Genomic DNA, 24,585 nt, shown 5'->3' with positions numbered 1-24,585 from the left:
CTGTCGTTCTTCTACTGAGCTCATGTATTGGCATTTAAAAATATATATTTTTGTGTCTGTATCCACTGGATCTTTTCTCTTCTCCAGTTCATAATTTAAAAAGTTCTTGAACAACTTGATTCAAAAAGGGCTTTCTGACTATCAGACTGTATCTTCTGGATTCTGGCTGAACTTTATTAATGTGTGCACAAATTGTTACATTTTCACATACAGGTTCCTAGGTGTTGAAAGAGTTGACGTGGGATAGCCATATAGTCCAGTGTAATCCACCCAAATAGGCAGGCCTTTGCACATCCACCTCCTATGGGACGTTTGGATCATTTGCATCTTTCCATCAACATAAACGCTATTGTTCTGAACAGGTAGGAGCAAGTTATTTCAGTCAGTCTGTTGGTGCCTGTTTCCCAACGAGGAGCTTACATCACTAGGTGGGTTAGAGCTGCTACACACTACCCTCCATGGCCCTTCCAGTTTGGAAACTCTCCAGTACTAAACATTACTGTGATTACTGTGCTGACTGTCACTTACTTGGAAAAGATCGTTATTTCTTCAAAAAGGCAGTATGTTCACATGGCGAAATAAAAAAATGTGAGAGGGGACTGTGAAAAGTCATGCTCCCAGGCCTGCCCCCATCTGCTTAGCACCCACTGGCTCAAATTCCTTGCAAGTAATTCATTTTGTAGTTTCTTTTACCTTCTTCAGAACTTCCTTAATGCAAATATAAGAGATAAATGTGGATTTTAATATTTGCTGCCTTTTAAATTTCTGCACAAATAGGTAGCGTGCGACAAGCTCTGTTCTTCTGCACCTTTGCCTTTTCACTTAACTGTGTGTGTTGGGGATCTTCCCAGTCTTCACTGCTGTGCGATTTTCCATGGCACGGGTGCCGTGCAACGCATTCATCCAATCCCTTTTTGATGGACATTTGAGAGTTTTTTCCAGCCCTGCTATTAAGAACAATGCTGGGGCACCTGGGTGGCTCTATCGGTTAAGCATTCAACTCTTGATCTCACGGGTCTTGATCTGAGGGTTTTGAGATCAGGCTCTGAGTTGGGCTCCATGTGGGGTGTGGAACTTACTTAAAAAAAATAATAATAAAAAAATAAAAAAACCCAAAACAGTGCTCCAGTAACTAGCTTTATAAATTCATAATTTCATACATGTGCAGGTGTAAGTGTGGGATAAATGATGGAAAGTGGGGATTGCTGGGTCCAGGTGGGGATGGGAATATCTACATTTGATGCCACAGAACCCAAGGGTATCAAACGTATAAAAGGAAGGGGCAGGAACTAACCCGTGTGTTTGCAGTTTTGAGAAATCCAAGGAAGCTGCTGTCCACAGTGGATATACCAATTTACACCACTACCAGTGTGTGGAAGAGGGCCTGATTCCCCTCAGTGTCCTGGCAGAGTCTAGAACTCTGGTCCCTTTATTCCGCCTGCCTTTGCCAAATGTGCCATTTCAAAGCTCACGCCACTCCCTCCGCTCCCGGTAATACACACATGCAGACGCCTTTGTCCCAGCCTCGCCGTGCCTCACTTGACTTTTCTGTATTCGAGACCACTGGACAGTCTGTGGGTAGTGACCAGCTTTCTGAATGATCACCTCCTGGGTCTCAGATGTTCCCTTGGCTTGTCCAGGACCCTCGTGCTTGTGAACTCTGCCACTTTCGGTCTCTTGGAGTGATCCTTCATCGGGCTTGCTTGCTCTCTTTTCTTTTAAAATTGCTCCTTGGGGTGCCTGGGTGGCTCAGTCTGTTGAGCGTCCGACGCTTGGTCTCAGCTCGGGTCTTGATCTCAGGGTTCTGGGTTTGGGCCCCCGTGTTGGACTCCATGCCTAGCATGGAGCCTCCTATTAAAAAATGCTCCTTAATGTGGAGCAGTTCCTTATTTTCAGCTTTCCACTTTGAGGCACTTGTGAAATGATTTCTTGTTTTACATTGTTTCGCTGGGACTCTCTTCTCTGTCTGGGCTCTCTTTAATGTAGCTTCACGGTGGCAGCCCATGGAGCCCTGAAATTTAAGTGTGTCCTCTTAGAAAACATTTTGGGGGCTTTCCATCACTATAAACGGTGTTCTGGAAGTTGCTTGCTTTTGCTGTAATTCTCTTAAGACTACTTTTCACCAAAATCAGCGGACATTTTAGGGAGTACCCTTTGTTCTGAATAGCTCCGTTCTCATATTACCTTCCTTTGAACTTTAAAAGTCATTGGTGTTCTCTAGGATAATGTGACTCATCTTTTTCTTTATTAGTTATTGACTGTCCCCACGGTCGCCTTTACTTTTCTGTCCTTCACCAGGTTTTGCAGTCGCTGTGTCTAGGCAGGCATGCAGTTGAGATCTTTACAGGACCTGTGTTATGCCGGGGTCTGGTTACAGCACTGGTGGGGTAAACAAGCTAGGGTGTTGGGCCCTTGACCTACATTGCCTCCTAATGTGGTTTTGCTTTTAATCCTTCCTCCCAGTTCTGTGGTGTGCTACAGACAAGAAACTGAGGCCCAGATTACACAATTTGTAAGTGATAGAATGGTGACCTCACTCCAGACAGGTCTAACCCCAAAACCTGTGTACTTTTCCTGTATCTTGTGCTACATCTCTGTCTGACGTCAGTGAACTTCCTGCTTGCAAACACAAGCTGGTGTGGTGGACGAAGGCCAGAGAGACCCTGGATCCTCTGCTCAGGTACACATTTAGGGACATGTGTTTATCATGAGGGGTCTGCTGTGGACTTGAACTTCAAGTGACTTCCCCCAGGTCCTGCAGCACTTCTCTGAGCCTTAGTTTCTGCTATAAGATAGGGACTAGAGATGTCTACGTCACAGGTGTTGCAAGAAGTGAACAAAGCACATAAAAGGAAGAGGACGGGAACTGACTTGCCCTTTTGACTGTATCTGAGAATGAAAGAGGAACTTCACTTCTCAAGTTGACTCTTAGGACCAAAGGGCCTTTTTTGTAATACAGTTTTGAAATGTTTATTTCTTCCTTTTGAAAGGGCTTTTGTAGGTGTGGTGGGCGGGACACAAAGGAGCAGTCACAGAGTACAGGGTAAAATGTTCCATTTTCGCACCACAGGATTCAAGGGTTAAACTTGGTTGACATTGTGGATTTGGGGGGCGGGGGCATTGTGGAATTTTTTAAAGAGTAGCAGGATCCCAGAGACTGGGGCCTCCTGGTAAGGCTCCCTGGGGAACCTCTGTTTAAAAATCCTAAACCATTGACTGGCTTGGAAAGTGGAAAAGCACAGCCCTTTCTGCAGCACTTAGGCCCTTTGGAATTGCTAAAGAATATGTGTCAGAATGTCCCTTATAATCTGGCTTCTGGATCTGGCAGGTGGAACTGGTCTGTTGGGTTCAGAGTCTGGTTTGGACCAGTGGTGAAAATCCGGCTGCGGACCAGATGTAGAGCTGCCGTGTTAAACTGATATTCGCTCGCCTGGGGCCTTTACCGTCCCACAGCAACAGGGGGAGACCATGCTTCTGGCTAAGTGTGAAATTTATGGTGAAGCCTTGTAATTTACAAAAGTTCGTTGGGTACATTTGTCTTCCTGACAGTGCTGTGAGGTAGATGCTTGCTTTTTATTCCCATTTTGCAGGTGAGACACTGAAACAGATAAAATGAATTGCCCAAGGTTTCCCATGCTGATGGGAGTCGGGAGTTGAATTTGGGCCTTCTAACGTGGGTGCCCATACTCTTTCCTTCCCTGTGGGAATGAGGTGGGAGGTATCCTGACTCAGGAAGCCTGTCTTAGGAGACCCTGCTCTGGTCAGAAGTCTTTAAAAATTTTGAAACAACTTTTTAGGGGCACCTGGGTGGCTCAGTGGGTTAAAGCCTCTGCTTTCAGCTCACGTCAATTCCAGGGTCCTGGGATCGAGCCCCGCAACGGGCTCTCTGCTCAGCAGGGAGCCTGCTTCCCTTCCTCTCTCTCTGCCTGCCTCTCTGCCTACTTGTGATCTCTGTCTGTCAAATAAATAAATAACAACTTTTTTTAAACTTGTTCAGACCAGTTCAGCACGAATGAGTATCCACTATATTCACAGCAGTGTTAGATTCTTTGGGGTATTGGATATGAAGGAAACTGTCCCCACTTTCAGGGAGCTGACCTCCGAACAGCCGGATTTACAAAGTGAAATGCAGCAGAGGCCGTGGCAGAGAGACAAACTCCAAGGTTTTTTGAGCACTGGCGAAGGGAATTAGCGATATCTTCACAGGGACTTTAGCATTTGAGCCAAGATGTGAAGGATGAGTGAATAGAACTTTAGGAAGGAAAAGTGTCAGGGTGTTCATTTTTGACAGAATTGGAGCAGAGTTGGGAATAATTTGGCGTGTTCTGGGAACATGTGATTCAACGTGGCCAGAGTACAGTAGAGGACTGAGGTTCTCAAGCGGCGAAGTGTCTGAGAACCCACAGGTCTGGGGTGGCATCCAGGAGGGGCACCTAAAGAGTGGAGTCGTGGGATCAGAGAAGGTTTCTTGTGGAGGCGCCTTGCGAGCTGGGCTCTTACAGCTAAGGGGGCGGGAGAGAGGAGTCACGTTGCAGGCTCAGGGAACAGCCCTTTCGAAAGGCGCTTGGGCATGTGGGGTTGGCAGGCTACCATCCTGATAACTGTTGTTCGTTATCTTTCTCAAAGGCGGTTTTGATCGGGTCCCTCCCTCTGCTGCGTCTCTGTGCTCTCAATCAGGCAGGAGTCTTGGTGGTAAGCAGCGGAAACTGCCTCTGGCTAGCATGAACGGAAGAGTTTACTGGAAGGGCAGTGGCACACGGACGGACCAGAAAAGCTACAGAGCCAAGCGTGGAAAACGGGCCAGAACCAGGGGATGCTCCGCTGCAGGGCTCAGCTGAGGCGAGCCCAGGGGCTGCTGGGGGAGGACCCCGCTGCTTTCCGTGGCAAGAGCCATGCCCCTGGTTGGGGGTCTGCGTGAATCCAGGCTGACTGGCAGGAAGCCTGACCTCCCACCAAGACCACCCAGTGGGGATTCTCCACAAGGAATATCAGGGTGCTGGGGGGAGGGGCAGCCAGATGACAGACGAACAACAAAAGTGGCAAATGTCCACTACATTTTCTGTGCCTCCCTTGGCCTCCACAAGGAGAGCCAAATGCCTTAGGGTGCCCTTAAGGCCTTTCCCAACTTAATTGTAAGCAGCCGCATCTGTCCCTGCTGTTCGTACTCTCTCCATTTCAGCTGCTTGCAGGGCGTTCCCTGGTGCTGTGGTTTTGTTCAGCCCGTTTCCTTTGCCTGCAATAACCTTCCTTCTCTCTGATTCTTAAAACCCTTCGTCCACTGCCTTCCAGCACGGATCAGTCCTGTCTCTACTCCCTGACAGCCCTTTCTTCGTGAGGCGCTTGGCCATTCTTGCCCTTATCCCACTGGATGGGAGTTGGTTGGCTTTCTCTGTCTTCGCTGTGAGACTGGGAGGTGGGAGGGGAACCAGCCCTTTTGAGCCCTGACTCTGGGCCGGGTCCCAGGCAAGGTGCTCAGTGGCCTCCAGCGCCTAGCAGGGTAACCCACAGGTGTGGTGCAGGTGCGGGGGGGGGGGGGGGTGTTGGTAGCATGACTTAATAACCTGCTTTCCAAGTATTTGTTTTGTCCTTAGTCTTAGGGAGCTTTGAGGGTGGCCGTGAGCGGAAGGATGGGATGGTGGGTTACTGGGGTCTTTCACCTCTGCCTGGCTGGCTTTAGGACTGAGCAGGGTTGAGATCCCCTGCTACGGAGACTCTGCACCTGGGAGAGTCGGGAGGGTGGTTCTGCTTGCGCCTGACTTTGTGGCCACTGGTCAGCTGGCGCTGTGAAGTGTGATGTCCTTGTCTTCCAGAACAGGACGGTGCGGGATGGGTTCCTGGGAGTCTCACTCTCCATCTTGCTCACCTTTCGGTCTCTCCAGGAGAGGGAAAGCCTTGCCTTGCAGTGCAGAGAGGGGCAAGTGACTAGGCGGAAATGCAGGAAGACCAGAGCTGACAGTCCTTCCCCTTCTCAGTGGGGGGTGTTGGCTCTCATTCCTGAGTGAGGCACTTACAGAGCATCTGCCGGCTGGGGTGTGGGGGTCTGTCTGGTGAATTCCCTTCAGTAATAGAACCAACGCATCTGTGCGGCGTGGTGGCTGAGAACTTGACCTCAGATTCCAGCTCCACCACCTGACTCGGTGACGTTGGACAAGCAGCTTAACCTCTCTGTGTCTCATTTACCTTGTCTGTGAAGTGGAGGTGATAATGGTGTCAAAGTGTTGTGGAGATTAAATGAGGGAATCTGTGCAAAGTGCTTAACACAACTGCGGACAACTAGTAAGAGTTTAGTAAATGTTAACAATTAGATACTATTTTTATTAGCGCTGCCACTAATTGGCTCAGGTTTTTTCTTCTTAATGGTTCTCAAAGTCTCTTCTTAACCTCTTCCTAAGAGCAGGCATTGAAAAGTAATAGGTGGAATAAGAGGAACAGCCTGTCAAAAGTGGGGTGCCAGCAGTCTGATGCCTCTAACTGGGTGTTGAGTGAGGACTGGGACCCAGGGTGGGGCGCTTGCATGGTGTCGAACCTGGTTGCTGACTGCAGGGTTCTGAGCCCGGGCCGGAGGCTGGGCGTGCGCAGGGAGGAAATTCCGGAGAGGAAGGCCCGCAGGGTGGTTTTCGGGGACTTCTGGGGCAGGGCACTTGTGAGAAGAGCACAGGCTTGGGAAGAGGAAGGGGAGACTGCCACTCGCTCAGCCACCTGCCTGTGACCATGTGCAGGCCATCCCCTCCTTGGACTTGGACTTATTTCTTCCCGTGTAACCACCACCACTTTTCACGAACTTTTATGTCGGCACCGTTCTCCTCACTTTACACACACTAACTCTTTTTTCAAAGAGTAGCTGAACTGCTACCTCCCAGGGTGAGTGGAAGGTTCACATACCATGGTATGTGGGCGCGTGCTGGTGAGAACAACTGGGGGGCAGTGCTAATGGGGTTCTTCTCCAGTGGGGAAAAAAATGTTTAAACTTTGCGTATAAATATGTACTCACACACAAACAGGAGATAAATAGTAGTAAAAATCAACTACAAAAGATTCTTGGGGCACCTGGGTGGCTCAGTGGGTTAAAGCCTCTGCCTTCAGCTCAGGCCATGATCCCAGGGTCCTGGGATCGAGCCCTGCATCCGGCTTCCTGTTCCATGGAGAGACTGACCCTCTCCTTCTGCCTGCCTCTCTGCCTACTTGTGCTTTCTCTCTCCATCAAATAAATAAATAAAATCTTTAAAAAGAAAAAACATTGGGGCACCTGGGTGGCTCAGTGGGTTGAAGCCTCTGCCTTCAGCTCGGGTCATGATCCTGGAGTCCTGGGATGGAGCCCCGCATCGGGCTCTCTGCCCAGCAGGGAGCCTGCTTCCTCCTCTCTCTCTGCTTGCCTCTCTGCTTACCTGTGATCTCTGTCAAATAAATAAATAAAATCTTAAAAAAAAAGGAAAAAAAACATGTACCTCTTGAAGGCTTTTAATTTTGTGTTTGGTGCATAACAAACTCAGTTAATGTTTGTTGAATGCATGTCTTAACTGATGTGTCTTTATTTGTTTTGTATTTTTCAAAAGAGAGAGAGAGAGAGAGAGACTTCTAGAAAAAGCATCTTATCAAGGCAGAAAGTCTCATTTGGAGAATAAATGTAATCATTTGAGTAGGAAGGAATGCTCACAGAATACAAATAGGCAGGCAAAAATATCTCTCCCCTGTTGCCCCAGTGAGTCAGTTACATGCGTGCTTACCCTGAGATTAATCTTCCATTAACATTGAATTTAATATTGGAAATAATGAGGTGGATTACATAAGCACCCCCCTCTATACCACACCCCTCAATTCTCCTTACTTTATTGTCACTCCAGGTCTCTCTCGCATCTCTCTCCCAAGTTGTGATGAGCACAAATGTAAAATCCAGGAAATGTTGTTTTATAGGGAAAATAGTATGCATAGAGGAGAGATTCAGATAAACCAAAATCTGATCTCAAATCACATCTCGGTTCAGCCACTTTGTAATCTTATGAGGGGACTCAGGCAAGTAATTTAATTTCTTTGAATCTTATTTTCCTCATTTATTAATAAGCAAAGGAGTAATACTGGTCTTAGGGTTTATATAAAGTACTAAGTAACTGTCAGTGAGAGCTGTTACTATGTTGTCCACCTAGAATCACTGTGAAAGTAATTTTAGTCATAACAACCTGTGTACTTTAAAATAATACATAAATGTGATCTCTGATTAGAAAATAAGTTTATTAGCTTCATCACTGAGTTATTTTTGCTTTTCAACATCAATGGTGGTTTAGTGCCTGGGTGGCACAGTCAGTTAAGCATCCCACCCTTGGTTTTGGCTCACGTCATGATCTCAGCGTGGTGAGATCGAACCGCTTAAGTTTCTCTCCCTCAGCCCCTCCCACTCATGCTCACTCTCTCGTTCTCAAATAAATCTTTAAAAAAAAAAATCAGTGGTGACCACTGACTTTTATTCAAGGGTTAAATTAGAATCTAACCTGGAGATGATGCCCTTTCATATTTGTTATGGTTAAAAAAAAAACACTATGAAAGAATCAAATACTTTTTAATGTTCTGGACATATTCATACATATATGGACTTGAATATATATTTATAAAATGTGTATATATGTGTATACACATACACGCGTGTGTGTGATATATACACATATCAGAGTTTGGATCATTCACATATCTACAAGAAACTGAGTCTCAGGGAGATTTCTTTTCCAAAGGCTGCACAGCAGTTGCATTACTAGATTCATGGCCCGGCGTTGCTAATCTGGTAGCCCGGTTTTCTTCAGCCAGTTCTCTTTGAATTATACTTGGGAATCCCCTTTCTGTTTGGCCTTCTAGATAGTTCTTGGTTTAGCTTTCTGACATCCTGCTTTTCTCCCTTACTATGATTCGTGGCCACACGTCCTTCACATCGTCCTCAGAGGTGGCCTATTTCCCGGTGTGGACCATTTTCTAGAGCCTCGTATATAACCAGAACTTTACATTTCTTTTTTTCTTTTTTTTTTTTTTTTAAGATTTTATCTATTTATTTGAGAGAGAGAGATCACAAGTAGGCAGAGAAGGAGGGGGAGGCAGGCTCCCCACTGAGCAGAGAGCCCGAGATCATGACCTGAGCCGAAGGCAGAAGCTTAACCCACGGAGCCTCCCAGGCACCCCAGCCAGAACTTTTCTTGAATCAGCATTCTGATTCTCTTCATCAGTTGATGAAGTTCTCCAAGTTTTGTTTCAGCTATTTTAATATTATCCTCACACGTCAGAATTCAGTCTTAAGTCTGTGCTCAGAATACTTAATGTGTTCGTGATGTCGTGGGGTTCTGGGGAGGCCAGCAGACTCCCCTGTACAAACCAGCAGGAGCAACTACTGGGCCAGAGAGGCTCCCCTTCCTAGAGCATCGTTGGACTACTTGCTACGGCATTTCCTTCTTTGATAAGGAGAAAGACCAGGTTCATTATCATGAGCTATACAACCTGACATGATTTGACCCTGACTACCTGCCCAGCCCGGGCTCCTGCCAGTTGCCTATTCGCTTCAGCAGCCCGCTGTGCTAGCTCTATGCTTCCAAGCCTGGACTTGTGAGATTCCCTGGGCCTAGAATTCACTTTGGGTGCCCATCAGCCTTCAGTCTAGCTCCCTCAGGAAGCTGTTCCACTTACACCTGCCCTGTGTCCTCCTTGCCCCTGTGATTATGTCACTTTCATTAACTCACTGAGGTCAAGGAGTTTTTTTTATCATCTCTCTAGGCCAGCACACAGTGGGTGCTCAACACGCTTAAATCCTTTTGCATTTACATACCCACTTCACCAAAAGTAGAAGCTTTACAGAAATTGCAGATTTGTCCAGATTTTCCAGGATAACCTGGATTTCAAAAATATCTTGTCCCATTATGAGGTGATATGTCCCTTCTAGTTTTGGTTCAGAAAGCATAATTGCCATTTTGACAGATTGCATGAAAAGTTGCTTTGGGGAGCACTTCAGGGAATTGATGCCAGTTTTTTAAACTGCCGGAATGGTCCGGAATGGTTAATGGTTGAAGAGGTACAGAGGAGTGGAAGATTTTGTCCATGCACTTGTGAATTACAAAATATCAAAAAAAATTTAAAAATATAACTTACTATATTTAATGTGGCAAACTAAAAATGTTTATATGTGAAAAACCTACTCTTACACTAAGACATCATCAGCACATATCAGAGATTTATTAACATTATTAGTGAAAAAACCATCAAGATGACAAAGCTGGGTCAAAGGAAAAGGTAAAGGAGATATTTATGTAGTTTTTAAAAAAAGGATGCAGGAATAAGATTGCAAATTTAGTTGCAGAACTGGTTACTGTCTTACAGGGCAATAAAAATAAAGCCTTCGAGTTTATATTTTTTAAAATTGTTCACAGCTTACCAGTTTTCTATTACATGAACATCTAACTTTACAGAATGTGGGTCTAATCTGTGGTAAATAAAAGTCAGACAAATTTATGTTTCTAGAGCATCAGATGACCTTGATGTAGTCAGGATAGACATGGCTACCTCTAGTATGACTCTAAAAGGACATTTTTTTTTTTTTTGCCTTATTTTTAAGTTTCAGATAATTTTCCTTTCCCCCCCTTTTTCTTTTTCTTCTCTCTCTCTCTTTTTTTTTTTTTTTTTAAGAGAGTGTGTGCTGGTGTCGTTTGGGAGTGGGGCGGCAGAGAGAGAGAGAGAGAGAGACTTAGAAGCAAGCCCCACGCCCAGTGCAGAGGCAGGGCTCAGTCTCACCACCCTGAGATCTGAGCTGACACCAAGAGTGGGATGCTTAACCAGCTGAGCCACCAGGCTCCCCTCAGATAATTTTTCTAAACAAATAAATCACAGTTGGTTTCAAGCGCTCAAAGATGTCTGGATCTGAGGTAGAGAAGCCAGTTGAGAGTAATCCTTAAGTGGTTTTGAAATGGAATTGTGAAATTCAGACGGGAAGAGAGGGTGGTAAAGAGCAGAAAAGGTGGGGCACGGGAGTCACAGAGAAGGCTCTATTCCCTAACCCCACCAAAGACATGTGCAGAAAAGGGTGTGGGTATTTTCCCCAGGTGAATGATGAGCTAAGGTGAGTGGGAAGTGAAATCCCTTGGAGTGGGAGGGAGCAATCGGTAGGAAGCTTTGTCGCTTGTGTTTTAGAGATTTGATTTGATTTGAAAGACTGTTGGACCAACAAGATACTCAAAGAAGACAGTTGTTACTGGGTAGGAGGTTGCGGTTGAAATCAAGGCGGAGTATGGAAGTTAAGCAAGGAAACTCTGATACCGTGAAAGGAGACCTGCCAGAAGTTCATAGTAAACTTCTGGCAGAGGAAAGAAACAGAAAGAGCAGTTGAAGGTCGTGCTGAAGATCATTGTCCTGGTTGAAACTGGGAGCTGCTCTGGGGACCAGCTGTGCCGGATAGAGGAGGCAGGACTGGCCAGCTCAGCTGGGACTCTGAGGCTGCCCCTAACAGCCAGCCGGGCAGACAGGGAGAGAGCCAAACAGAGCAGACCAGAATGCCATTTGAGAATGACTTCGCTTCCCTTTGTGCTTTCTTTTTCTCTTAATTTTCATCTAGCTCATTATGTAATACTTGATATATGCAGTGATACATAAGTGTGTGTTATGCAACACAAATATTTGAGAACCTCCACCTCCCTGCCCAATTTTCCTTTTGTGGTTTCTTTGTAAGTAAAAAGAGTTTACTCATCCCTCGCCTAAAACATAGGATGCCTGAGTCACTAGTTTGCCATCCGGTGTCATTCAGCCCTCCTCCGGACTCCCTGTCCCCCAAGAAGGTGACCCAGAATTCCCTCAAAGTACATGATGCTATCCCTGTGCTATGAGCTTCTTAGCAAATGGGCCCCCTGGTGTTTGGATTGGTTTTAGGCACCAGTTTGCCTCTTAACTATTGTCCCTATGCTCTTTACAGTCTTGCATTTCAGGGTTTCTACGCAGAAGGGTGTAGTTGACAGCCCAGCTTCTGAACTGCTCATCTGGTGACCTGAGGGGGGGTAACTCATTTTTCAGGTCCTGAGAAAGCAGCGGGGATTACACATAGCAAAATGGTGGAAAAAAGAAAAGTTATCTCACTGTTGACACTCAGGTTTGATACTAGTCTGCATTTGATTTTTTTTTTTTAATTATTAGAAAAAACAAATCCTAGGGAAAAGTAGGAAGGAAGGAGGGAAGATAGGATCATCAGCTTGAATTCAGGATACTTGTTTCTTTCTTTTCTTTTTTTTCCCCCAGGATACTTGTTTTTTAAGAAGCTTGCTTATTGGGAATAAACTTTTGTGCTTATCTCCCTCTCAGTCAGTGGTTGTGGTCCTTCTGATTCCCAGCAGCCTACAGACATCACATACCACATTTATTCAGTGTTCTTATGTTGTTGGGCAGGTCTGATGTAGAGCAAGATTAAATAAACAACACTCCATGAAGAAGGTTTAGGTGAATATCCTAATCTTGGGGATGCGGGACCTTTTCAGTGTAACACAAAAACCATATAATTTCATTACACAGTATTAGCATTTGTGTATAGGCTGTTCTGCTGTAATGCAACGTATCCGTTCCTAAAAATCCCCACACTGAGGAAAATCATGTAATGCAAACCACAGCGTGTTAGGGAAGTGGGATTTGGGTGACAACACTCAAAATCTTCAGCGGTAACAAAAAGAAAATAAAAAGACTGGAAGCTAAGAACCTAATAAAACAGCTCAGTTTTACAGATACTTAGTGGGTAAGAAACACAGAAATACCACAACAGATAGGACCCCTTACCTTAAAAAAGGTCTGAGGTTTGCTTGTGGAAGTGGGCGTTAGTATTCGAGCTCCTGTGTAGTGATGGGCGGAGGGTAGTCTACAGTCCAATGGAAAGTTCTGGTCCTGATGTGGATGGTTATGGTTCGTAACACGTGCAGTGAGCTGACGAAGCTGGCGGATGTTTGAGGTGTGCGCCTTTGCTCATTTCGTGTACTCCTGTGTGGCTCATTTCAGCTGGGAATGTTTTTGCATTTTCTAGTGTTTCTCTCATGCATAAGTAAACACAGAATTCACGATAGGCCCAAATTGTTCCCTGATAAATCCAAATGCACTGGAACAAATTCAGATTTTCAAAACAAGAGTCCAAGCAAAACTGTCAAAAAACCCTGCCACGAATAGCATGCACTAGGCATTCCCGAGGGCCAGGCCCTGTGCCTTAGAGTCCGTGCACGCGCGCTCTCAGCGTCCCCGCCAGGTGGGTGTAATTTCAGCCTCATTTTATAGGTGAGAAAACTGTGGCCCAGAGAAGTAAAACTTTAGGTTATAGGGCTAGGGCATGATAATTTAACCCCGTGCCATTTTTTTTTCTCAGCAACTTTGTCTTTTTAAAGATTTTATTTATTTGAGAGAGATTAAGAGAGAAGAGCACACAGGAGCAGGGCGCAAGGGAAAGGCGGGGGAACAGAAGGAGAAGGAGAAACTCCCCACTGAGCAGGGAGCCTGATTTTGGGGGAGGTGCTTCATCCTAGGACCCTGAGATCGTGACCTGAGCCTGAACTTAACTGACTGAGCCACCCACGTGCCCCTCTTTTTTCTCAACAAATTTAAAGAAGAATAAAGTGGATGGTATGTCAGCTGTACATCAATAAAAAAGAATAACATTGTGGCGGATATTTGCACATATATAAGGAGGTTATACCCACAGTGTATGAAATTTTTTCGGATCAGTAAAAAGAAGTAGCCCTATAGAAAAATGCACAAAGGTCAAGGGCAGGCAATTTACAAAGGGAGAAATACAAATGGCCAGTAAAATGGGCAGGGAGACATCCAGCCTCATTTAGCGCTCATTCATGCAAACCAAAACAGTGGGGAAAAGCATAGATTGTTATAGCCTCCCCGAAGCACATAAACCTGTCCTTTGACCCCGCCATCAATTTCTAGAAGTTTATCCCAATCATCAGATCAGTGGGAAAAGATTTTTGTAAGAGTTGTTAACACTGGGGGCACCTGGGCAGCGCAGTCGGTTAAGCGTCCAACTCCTGCTTTTGGCTCATGACCTCAGGGTTGTGAGATCGAGCCCCACGTCGGGCTCCGTGCTGCTTGAGGTTCTCCATCCCTCTCTCCCCTCCATAAATAAATCTAAAAAAAAAAAGAAAAGAAAAGTTGTTAATGCTAAAAAATGGAAAATAGCCATTTGTCATCACTAAATGGTGAAATTCTAGGGTGTCAGTACCACCTGTTACGATGCATACTTGGGACTGTCCCAGAGAACGCTGTCGTAGCCGTAATGGCTGACACGGAACACTTCCACGTCTTACTGAATAAGGGGGGCAGGGTGCAACAGAGCATGTTCAGTGCGATCCCACTTTTGTAAAACTGTCCTTACCCGTGTGCACCCGCGCGTGCAAGCAAGCCTTGCTCTTGGGAAGGACACATCGAAACATCGACAGTAGATGTCTCAGGGAGGTGGAATTGCAGATTTTTTTTCCCTTTAACTTTTTTCTAAATTTTTTCCATAGTGTGACTTTTATGATTTTAAAAAAAGAAAGTTATTTTAGAACATTATCTGACACAAGGCAGTAACGAAATACAAAATCTAAGAAGAATAAATGACCTTTGTGACGTCTCTTAGCGCCTATCTGGGCTAGGTAGCAGATGCCCAGTGAAGGATTGTTGCCTGACGGACTATGCAGTTTGGAGACTGTGTTACCTCATTTGGGGCTTTAGACTCTGTATCCTTGGCCAGAATTAATCTGCCCAGATTCTGGGTCACCTTACTCTCAGGTGGATGTGCTAGCTGGGACAGGCAAAGTGCTTGGTGGTTGCAAGCTCCGCGAAGTGCACATGAACTTGGGGTCTCTCTGGATGAGGCTCTGGATGGCTGCAGTGCACAGGTCACAGCCGCAGCCTCCGATTTGGGCTATGAACTTGAGCTTTTAAAGAGCTCAAAACCCAAGTGTAGTTTCTTGGGGCCCAACTTACTTTATTTAGCAGACTTATCCCTTACTTTAAGCAGCAGCTAAAAAATGGGACTGTGGCCTGTTTGGGGAAGGTGACCGCTGGGAGCACCCTGCCAGGTAAGCTCAGGTTTGCAGGCCTAGGGGCCTCCCAGGAGGCCCGAGTCTGGCCTTCCACTCTAGGGACCGCAGCTCGTCATGCAGGATCTGGAACTTCATTTTCAAAGCCCCATAAAACCTGTGCCTTCTCCCACGCCTCTCTTTTCTGGGTTTCATGGCCCCCGGCGGAAATGAGAGCCAGCGTCATTGTGGCACTCCAGTGATTAGAGCAGCAAACACAGACATCAGGATTCTCCCACGGGGCGTGGCGTGGAGCGTTAGAGCGAAACTGCACCCAGGGTGGGCTTTCCGCGCCCCAGTTCTCCTGGCCTCGTTCTGGCTGGCAGGGCGTCCCCTCCTCTGTCACTGCAGACCAGATGGGGTCCCGGGAAGGCCCAGAGTGCCCTGCTGGAGCATGGGCTCAGGGAGCCTCTTCCCATTACTTCTTCCTTCAAATGCTTGGTCTTAAGGGGCCCCTCCGCGCCACTCAGCCCCGTGCCTCTCCGCCTGGCTGCAGATAACACCGCTGGAGCTTGTCATGTGTGGGTTGGAAAGGATTTATTTTTTTAATTTAAGCCACCGCATCCCATCTGCCTACACACTCTTAACCTGCTTTGTGAACAAGCTTTGTGACGTCTGCTGGTTATTTCGCTGTGCCAGCCCATGTCTTTCTCCAAGAAAGGTTTTGGAGAACACTCGACCAGCGAGATAAGTGGAGCCAAGTGCCCAGGAGCTCGGTGCTCCGGAATGACCACTAACGGCGACCTTTATAAAGGTCTGCCTCTCACCGAGCACTCTGCACAAATGACTGTATCAATCCCCACAACAAAGAAGCCACGTGTTCTTAAGGCAGCCTTCCCTGGTGAGGAAACCAGGGTGTGAGAGGTGACTTGCTCACGTTCACACAGCTGTGTCGGTGGCACCTTGAGACCCAGCTGGTGCCAAAGTCTGTGCCCTGTCTGCCAGGCCTCTGGCCTCTGTTGCCTTGTGCCTTCCTTAGCTTTCCATGGATTGAAACAGTCAATCAGGGAGTCATGTTTTTTGGGCTCACAAAGCCGGCCTCTGGGTTGATCCCCCAGAGTAAGAACTTTATGGGAATTCTGGAAAGCTCAACAGAGTCTTCGGTTTCTCTTAAGCATTTCCTTAGAAGTTTTTATAAATCTTGTGTTGTGCTTGGACTGTGTCAGCAGTAAAGTGTGTTTTGTGGAAATTCTGTTCTGATTTTAAGGACGTTTCTTAGTTTAATCACACACAAGGAGTTGCTGGGTCCCAGTTACCGTATTTGTGGCAATGTGCCCATTTCTCCTTCCCACACACAGCAGGCTGAGTGTCAGGGGGACACAGCAGTGTTGAGGTGTTGGTAAATAATACTGCCGCACAGTGTAATCCTTCATCTGACAAGATGCCGTTTTGCCAGCGGGTTGAACTGATCAAACGCTGGAAGTACTAACTGCTGAGCTTCGGCCGCCCGATGAAGCTCCCCCAGGAGCTTTCTGCTTGCCTGACCTAAGGCTCTTCATAGCCCAGACCCATTACTGTGCACGCGCGTGCACGCGCGCGCGCACACACACACACAGTGTTAGAGACCTGGGAGGGTGGGAGGGACTTGGTGGTGGAGGTTTGGGGGAATGAGAAGAGTTGGTTTCTTTTTGGTTTGGGGTATTTTGGTAGTTAAGTCAGAGCATCGTGTTTCCCTGAATGTTTAGCTAAGGAGGAGGGTGTACACTTTGGGAACAAGCAGTAGCTTCTTGGGAATGTATTAGGAAAGGGGAAGTCATGGAAGCAACATGAAGAACCGTAGGTCTGAAAATAGCTGGCACACAGCCGAGGCCCCAGACTTCGGATGGGGACCAGCTCTGTGGGGAGGCAGGAGTCATGAGAGATGAGTTTTAGTTGTGGATTAAGTTGGGTTTTGGTAAATTTCAGGGAGGATGAAGTAGGGGAAGAGGCCCTGGAGGCAGGCTTGAGGCCTTTGGGCTGGGGCCTTTGGGCCCCAGCTACTTGGAACATAATCTAGAAGGGGGCCATGGTCTGCAGGTGGACACATTCCTCTGGTCCCACAGACTCCTTGCTCAGAGAGAAGGGCCCAGCCCGAAGAGGGCCAGAGTGGGCCCCCTCTAAAGCATGGGGGCTCTGGCCCAGCCTTCCGGCAGTGAGTGCCCTGTGGTGCAGTAGGAGAACGTTCAGCTGGGAGACAGAGAACTGGTTCTGATCCTCGCTGTGTCCTGATGAGCTAGAGGACCTTGGACAAGTTATTTCCCTGTTCTGGGCTTCAGTTATGTTTCCATCCACTCCACCCCTAAAGTGCCTAACTCGGAGGCCATCAGCTTCATCATCCTTGAGTGTTCCTGCTGGTACCAGCAGTGCCCAGGGCTATGTCCTTTTTGGAGAGAAGGCCGGGGGCCTGCCTGTGGTGAGCAGGGAATGCTGCTGGGCTGAGAGCGGATTGGGGTCTGGCACAACTTTGCAGCCAGACCCTCCTGACCCCTGCACTCGGGCTCTGTCCGGGGGAGCAGTGCTGAGACTGGAGGTGGCCTCACACCTGAGGCTGCTGAACTCAGCAATTCCCGCTTTCCACCCCACGGTCCCCAGTTGTGAAATGAGACGGGCAGTAACCTCCAAAAGCAATACTCACCTGGCACAGAGGGAGCTTCTGTTTGGCCTGATATAATCAGGGAAGTTGGTGGAAAGGGCCTGGAAGTAGGGTGGGGAGAGAACTCAGAGACGGGAAGTCCTGTGCCTTTGTCCCTTGGCCGTCTAAGCCCATTGGTTGCCTCCTGAGAGGTCCAAGAGGGTTTCCTGACCCACTTCTGCTCTGGTCCCGGGAATGCTTTTTGCTTTGCATGCCTCCATTTCTTAAGCAAATTTGGAAGTTAATAGATCTTTTGTATGGCAATAAAATTACTCCTTTTTGTTTATTCACAGAAATGCTGCAGTTCGTCAGCAATCAAGTTGGAGAGTTCCCTGACTTGTTCTCAGAGCAGCTGTGTAGCTCCTTCCCCGGTGGCGGCGGCGGCGGCGGCGGTGGCGGAGGCAGCGGGGGCAGCAACAGTGGCGGCAGCAGCAGCAATGGGGGGGGCCGGAGCGGGGGACCCCTCGATGCAGCAGCGGTCCTTCAGCCAGGTCCCTTTACCCGCCTTCTCTCCCTCGGCCGCCTCCCCCCAGGCACCAGCCCTGCAAGTCAAGGTTCCCCCCAGCACGGTGCCCACCCCCCCTCGGGCCGCTCCTGTGCTCCAGCCTCGCCCCCAGCCCCCGCCGCCGCCCCCCGCGCAGCTGCCGCCGCAGACAGTGATGATCACCCCGACATTCAGCACCGCTCCCCAGACCAGGATCATCCAGCAGCCTTTGCTGTACCAGAACGCAGCCACCAGCTTCCAAGGTGATTCAGAAGTCAGAGAGCGGAGTGACCGGTTGCTTCAGAAGTTTCTGGGCCAGTTTGCAGACGCTTCTGAGGTCAAGGGTTCTGCCCTCTTCGGGGATGACCGAGTCTGAATGAGTTTGGGGTCACTGGCGGCAAGGACAGGAATAGTTCACACTCTGTGTCCTCAGACACCCTAGTATCCGTCATGCCTGCTTCGAGGACCCTTGGTGGAAGCGTCTAACGAGCAGAGTAGACACAGGGCCGCACTGGTAACTCGGGCTAGAGGCTTGAGTGAAACGAGTCCAGAGACTTACCCAAACACCAGCCAGATCCTGGCTCCCGGAGCTGGAGAACCATTCATTCAGCAGACATCTCCTGAGCAGCCACCGCAGAGAATATGACTTAGAGCAGGGGCTCGGGCTCTGGCTCTGCACAGCAGGCCTCGCGCGGGCCTCAGTGCGTGCGAGTGACCCTCCGTGTCCTGTTACACCCCGTGCCGGTGCGGCCGGGAGCCCTGGGCGGGATACTCTGAAGTTCAAGGGATCTGACGGTTCTCCAGTGCGCTGCTGAGGGCTTTGGGGCTGCGGAGAGGCAGCAAAGTGGAGTCGGTCATCCCAGAGTGTGCTTTCTCTTCCTTCCACGAGAAGGAGTGAAGCTTGGTGCGATTGTAGGTTCCTTGGATTCTGAATTCCCTTGCTGGGTGCGGTCATTGGCCGATTAACTCCCTGCACCTCCACCCCAGCACTCAGAGTAATAAAACAATCTGTTCCCGTTCCCTCAGAAATTGATGCAGCCCTTATGGAATGTTCTTGTTATCTAGACCAGCCTGCAAATGGCTGTGCACTTCTTCTTCAGCAGCAGGTGGGGAGTCGGGATCGCTCTGGGGCGCCCCCCCCCACTTGTTGCTGCAGCCGCGGTGACAGTGCATTTCTCCTCCGTGTGACTTTTCCCTCCTCTTCTCCCAAGTTCTTCAGCCTCAAGTCCAGAGCCTAGTGACATCCTCCCAGGTGCAGCCGGTCACCATCCAGCAGCAGGTGCAGACGGTGCAGGCCCAGCGGGTGCTGACACAGACGGCCAATGGCACACTGCAGACGCTCGCCCCGGCCACGGTGCAGACGGTCGCCGCCCCCCAGGTGCAGCAGGTCCCGGTAGGTGGCCGCTGAGAAGTCGGGAGGCCCAGGTAGAGGCTGGGAGCTGGCCTTTGGTCGAAGAGGTCTGCATACTACCAAGGAACAGAACAGCAGCATGTAAGGGAGCAGCATTTGGGGTGCCTGGGAGGCGCCCCTGAGCCGGGTGTGGAGACCTGGCTGAGACCGCCTCTGTGGATATACGCCGGCCCTCACGCAGACTCAGTCAGTGGAGGTGGTTTATTCTAGTGACACACAGAATGGGCATAAAACTGGAAGGAGATGTGCCAAGGTGTTTATAAATCACTTATTATAGTGGACTGTAGTTACTAACAAGGTCACTTATCTTTGGAAAAAAAAAAAAAAAAATCCAGGTTTTTTCCTTTCTGCTTCTCAGCCATGTTCCTGGCTTTCCTGAGTTTGTCCAAAATCAGACCCCACCCCCTTCCTGTCCTCTGTCTCCGCCCCCCCAACTCTGCCCCTGCCAGGCCCTGGCATTGCTTTTCTCAAACCCTTCCAGTCTTAAAACCTAAGACCCTTCAGCTCTACTCCTCCTCCCTCTCAACCCCGCTGCTAAGCTGTGTTCTCGGTTTGAGGAAAATGTTATATATTTTTTTTCATTCTTTCCTGGAGGGAATCTGTGTAGTAAGAAGCTAAGGCAAAATAGGAAAATAATACTGCCTTCCTTTCTCTTTTTCTTCATTCTCCATCCAGGTCCTGGTACAGCCTCAGATCATCAAGACAGATTCCCTTGTTTTGACCACACTAAAGACAGATGGCAGCCCTGTCATGGCCGCGGTCCAGAACCCAGCCCTCACCGCCCTCACCACCCCCATCCAGACAGCTGCCCTTCAAGTACCAGTAAGAGCCGCCTGCCTTCCTGCCCTCCCCCCTCCACCCTCTCCTCTCTTGGAGGTGTTGGGCCCCAGAGATGTTAACAAAACCTCTACAGAATGGGCAGGGGCAGAACCCCTGTGGAATGTGTCAGATTACAAATACCGCCCCCTTTTAGGGTTTTTTTTTTTTCCCCCTGAGACGTACCATCAGTGCATGTAATGTGGGAGTACTGGGGACTCTGAGGGAGGAGAGAGGAGTAGCAGAGTATCCCTGGTTCCTGGGTAACGGCTTCACCCAGGGCTGTCTGCCTCTAGGTCCCGCTGATGGGGGTTTGGCTTCTGAAGGAGCCCAGGCCCACCAGGCAAGGAGGGGCTGCAAGGCGAGGGACAGGGAAGGCCCCGTCCTTGGGCTGCAGGGTCACAGCCACTTTAGCGGCTTGTAGCAAAAGAGTCCGAGAGGGTGAGAGGTGATCAGAATTTGAGAGTAAGCTTTATTCATAAGAGCCAAAAAGTGGAAACAACGTGTCCAAAACATGTGTCCAAAAAGAACCATTGCTACATACAATTGCCGAACCTCAGAAATAGTACGTTGAGCAAAAGATGCCTGTCCCAGAGGAGCTCATGCTGGGGATGCCGGTACATGAAGTTGGAGAAGAGGCAGAACTAAGCTGTGGTGTTAGAGGTCAGAGCAGTGATCACAAGTGGGGGAAGGGGTAGGTGGACTGGGAAGAGGTACCAGCGAGCTTTCTAAGGGGATAGAAATGGTCTGTGTCTTGGTCTGGGTTGTCTTGGTTACACATGTGATATCCATATGTAAAAATGCATCAAGTTGGGGCTCCTGGGTGGCTCAGTGGGTTAAGCCTCTGCCTTCGGCTCAGGTCATGATCTCAGGGTCCCGGGGTCGAGCCCCGAGTTGGGCTCTCTGCTCAGCGGGGAGCCTGCTTCCCCCCCTCTCTGCCTGCCTTTCTGCCTACTTGTGATCTCTCTCTCTGCCAAATAAATAAATAAAATCTTTTTTTTTTTTTTAATTTTTTTTTTAAGATTTTATTTATTTATTTGACAGAGATCACAAGTAGGCAGAGAGACAGGCAGGGGGGCTGGGAAGCAGGCTCCCCGCCAAGCAGAGAGCCCGATGTGGGGCTCGATCCCAGGACCCTGGGATCATGACCTGAGCCGGAGGCAGAGGCTTTAACCCGCTGAGCCACCCAGGCGCCCCAATAAATAAAATCTTTAAAAAAAAAATGCATCAAGCTGTACACTTAAAATGTGTGCTTTTTATTATGTGAGAATTATTTTTTAATGGTTAATGAAGTTCACTGGCCATTTGGATATTGAGGCCATTTATTGAAGAAAATAAAACTAAAATTGGTAAAAATAGAAACAGGGAAAGAGCAGATTTGAGGAGAAAAGGGGGAGCCTCTACAGTTGGCCTGTTTATCTACTGGAATGGCTCTAGCCCTTCTGCCCTTGTGCTTTTTGATAGCCAAATTATATAAGGAAATACAGCAAGTGACTTCACTGTCCTGTGAGAGGAAAAGATAGATCCTGCACCAGGAGAAGGCTTTCCTTGAGGCCAGAATGATATGGTGCAGTGTACGTGAGTTCACAGGTGGCTCATGGTTTGCCAGCAAAACGGGAATCCTATGATTTGTTTCGGGTGTCCTTAGATCAAAGGTTAAAACATACTTATCCACGTTAATCCCATTGTGGTGTGATTTGTTGACAGTGGTTCTGAAGGGGGTGTAGGAGCTCAGGTACCGTGGCTCCTGAGGCTTCGTGGGGCCTGATTTGGTTCAGCCACGAAGAGTGTCAGACCAGGCAATGGCACAAGGCCAAGGTCAGCAGGTCTCTGTTCTGGGATTGCTTTACTCCAACTAGCCCCGGGGTAATTCTGCCCTGTGTCTCTGCCTGTTCTAGACTCTGGTGGGCAGCAATGGGACCATTTTGACCACAATGCCTGTGATGATGGGGCAAGAGAAAGTGCCCATTAAGCAGGTACCTGGGGGAGTCAAGCAACTGGAGCCCCCCAAAGAAGGAGAAAGGCGAACGACCCACAACATCATCGAGAAGCGGTACCGCTCCTCTATCAATGACAAAATCATCGAGTTGAAGGACCTGGTCATGGGGACAGATGCCAAGGTGGGTGCCGAGCAGCGACCATTTCATGTGCCATCACCTCCCCTCTCTCTGTCTTTGCCATAGGAATTTAGGAGAACCCACGTCCAAGTGAATGAACGTAAGGATGGTTAGAGGTGCTTTCTTACTAAAGCGTCTTGGGTTTTGTGTTTTTTTACCCAAGATTATAAAATACTAACCAACATAAGGGAACTGGTGGGGGTTGGTAAGGCAGCAGCCTGCCTGGACCTTTGCTCTGCAGTGACCATAGGTTCCAGTAGCACAAACGGAGGGACCTGTGCTGCAAGATGGCGGCCAGATGCGGGGCTGGGTGTACCTTGGAGTCGGCTGGTGGTGTTGCTGACACAGGTTTAGTTGTGTTCGCGACTGGTTAGCAATAGTTCTACCTTTTTAGGGACGAGAGAAGATGGAGATTGGGTCTTTACCCAGCAGCAAATAGAGGGAATAGATTGTTCATTGTTTCAGGTATTTCAGTGAATTTATCTTCTGTCACATAGATTTTTTTTTAACCTGTTAATCTGTTTATCTTCATCATCTCTATTTTGAAAGACAATGTTTTTTCCTTATTAGCCTATAGACCGGAAATGTGCTAATTGAACTTTCCTTAAGATAGGTAGCCAACAGTGCTCTGGTATTTTTATTGTTTGCTTTCTTTAAAGTTTGTTTTGGTTCTAGGATTATTCTAAGAGGAGTACTAGCTAATAATCTGTATTTCGAGTGTCACTGTGCCCCAGACTGGGGAGGGGGGCTACTCTCTATACAAGTATTATTTCATTTTGCCCTCACTGCACACCTGTGACTCATATATCGTCATTATGCCCATTTTAAGGACAAGGAAAGCAGGGTTCAGAGATCCCGAGTGACTTGTCTTGGGTCGCACAGCTAACCAGTGAGGGAGCGGCCCCGCAGCCCGCAGCCCTGTTTTCATCCACGGGCTCTGGGCCTCAGCCCTCTCACTGTGTTTTCACTCACCTTCCTTCCCAGATGCACAAGTCTGGCGTCCTGAGGAAGGCCATCGACTACATCAAGTACTTGCAGCAGGTCAATCATAAACTGCGCCAGGAGAACATGGTGCTGAAGCTGGCGAATCAAAAAAACAGTGAGTGTGCTCATCGAAAGAAGGGTTATCAGACCTTCTGCTTGTAGAAGTCCTGTGCTGGGCCCTGCGGAGGGCCCAAGGCCGTGTACAAGGCGCCTTCAGGGGTGAAATGGGAAAAAGGACCGTGGGCCCCTCCCCCAGCCCAGCCCTGGCCTAGGCACCAGCGCGGGGTGGGGGAGCTCTGGAGAGACAGACCATTTGTTAGATGCGGTTTTCTTTGCAGAGCTCCTGAAGGGCATCGACCTAGGCAGCCTGGTGGACAATGACGTGGAGCTGAAGATCGATGACTTTAATCAGAATGTCCTTCTGATGTCCCCTCCGGCCTCTGACTCGGGGTCCCAAGCTGGCTTCTCCCCTTACTCCATCGACTCAGAGCCAGGAAGCCCTTTGTTGGATGATGCAAAGGTATGAGCTTTTGAAATCCTCTGATCCCTGGAATCTCTCCCATCTCTCCCAGCTGAACTGTGGAGACGCTGCCACGGGGGGGCCAGGCCAGGCATTGAGAGGACCAGGAGAGGAGAATAGGAATTCTGTGACGTTAGGTCCTGCTGTGTCCCCCACAAATCCCGCTTAACTGGTTCAGTGTAGTCCAGTTTAAGTGGTCCTTGGTGCAGGAGCCCGTCTGAGAGGAGTAAGGGCCAAATCCAGAACAGGAACGCACAGCAGCTGTTGCGCTGCCTGCGGCACCTCGTTACATCCCTCGTTCGGAGCGGACCTGGCAAGACCGTTGTTTGAGGTGGTTGAGTCGGTATAGGGCAAGACTGCCTCTGGGTCCTCTTCTGGAAATGATTACAATTTGCAGCCTGACAAGTAACATTCCAACCAAGGGCCATTAATTGTCCAAGAAAGCCCCTGGCGATTGTGGTTTAATGGAATTAGCCAAAAGAGGCTCGAGCCTAATGAACTAGCCCTCGGAACTGGTGGAGCCTACTGGCAAGTTCCCATTTCGAAAGCGCAGACTTCCCTTCTAGCCTGTTTTGGGTCAAACTGTTTG

General features: G+C 48.6%; 1 protein-coding gene across 1 annotated transcript in view; it reads left to right on the top strand.

Annotated features, from left to right (window-relative positions):
• The window catches only part of LOC111157453 (sterol regulatory element binding transcription factor 2), a 56,785-nt gene that overhangs the window by 6,426 nt on the left and 25,774 nt on the right, over positions 1–24,585 (top strand). The window contains 7 exon segments of the mRNA XM_022518863.1: positions 17,958–18,135; positions 18,137–18,411; positions 19,360–19,541; positions 20,235–20,381; positions 22,274–22,495; positions 23,477–23,591; positions 23,815–23,996. Coding sequence (XP_022374571.1) covers positions 17,958–18,135; positions 18,137–18,411; positions 19,360–19,541; positions 20,235–20,381; positions 22,274–22,495; positions 23,477–23,591; positions 23,815–23,996 — 1,301 coding nt within the window.

The sequence above is a fragment of the Enhydra lutris genome, unplaced genomic scaffold (assembly GCF_002288905.1).
Source record: "Enhydra lutris kenyoni isolate GAN:26980312 unplaced genomic scaffold, ASM228890v2 scaffoldscaffold55, whole genome shotgun sequence".
In the NCBI taxonomy this organism is placed as follows: Eukaryota; Metazoa; Chordata; class Mammalia; order Carnivora; family Mustelidae; genus Enhydra; species Enhydra lutris.
The sequence above is the reverse complement of the archived record's forward strand: the minus strand, read 5'-3'. Positions and strand labels throughout refer to the sequence as shown.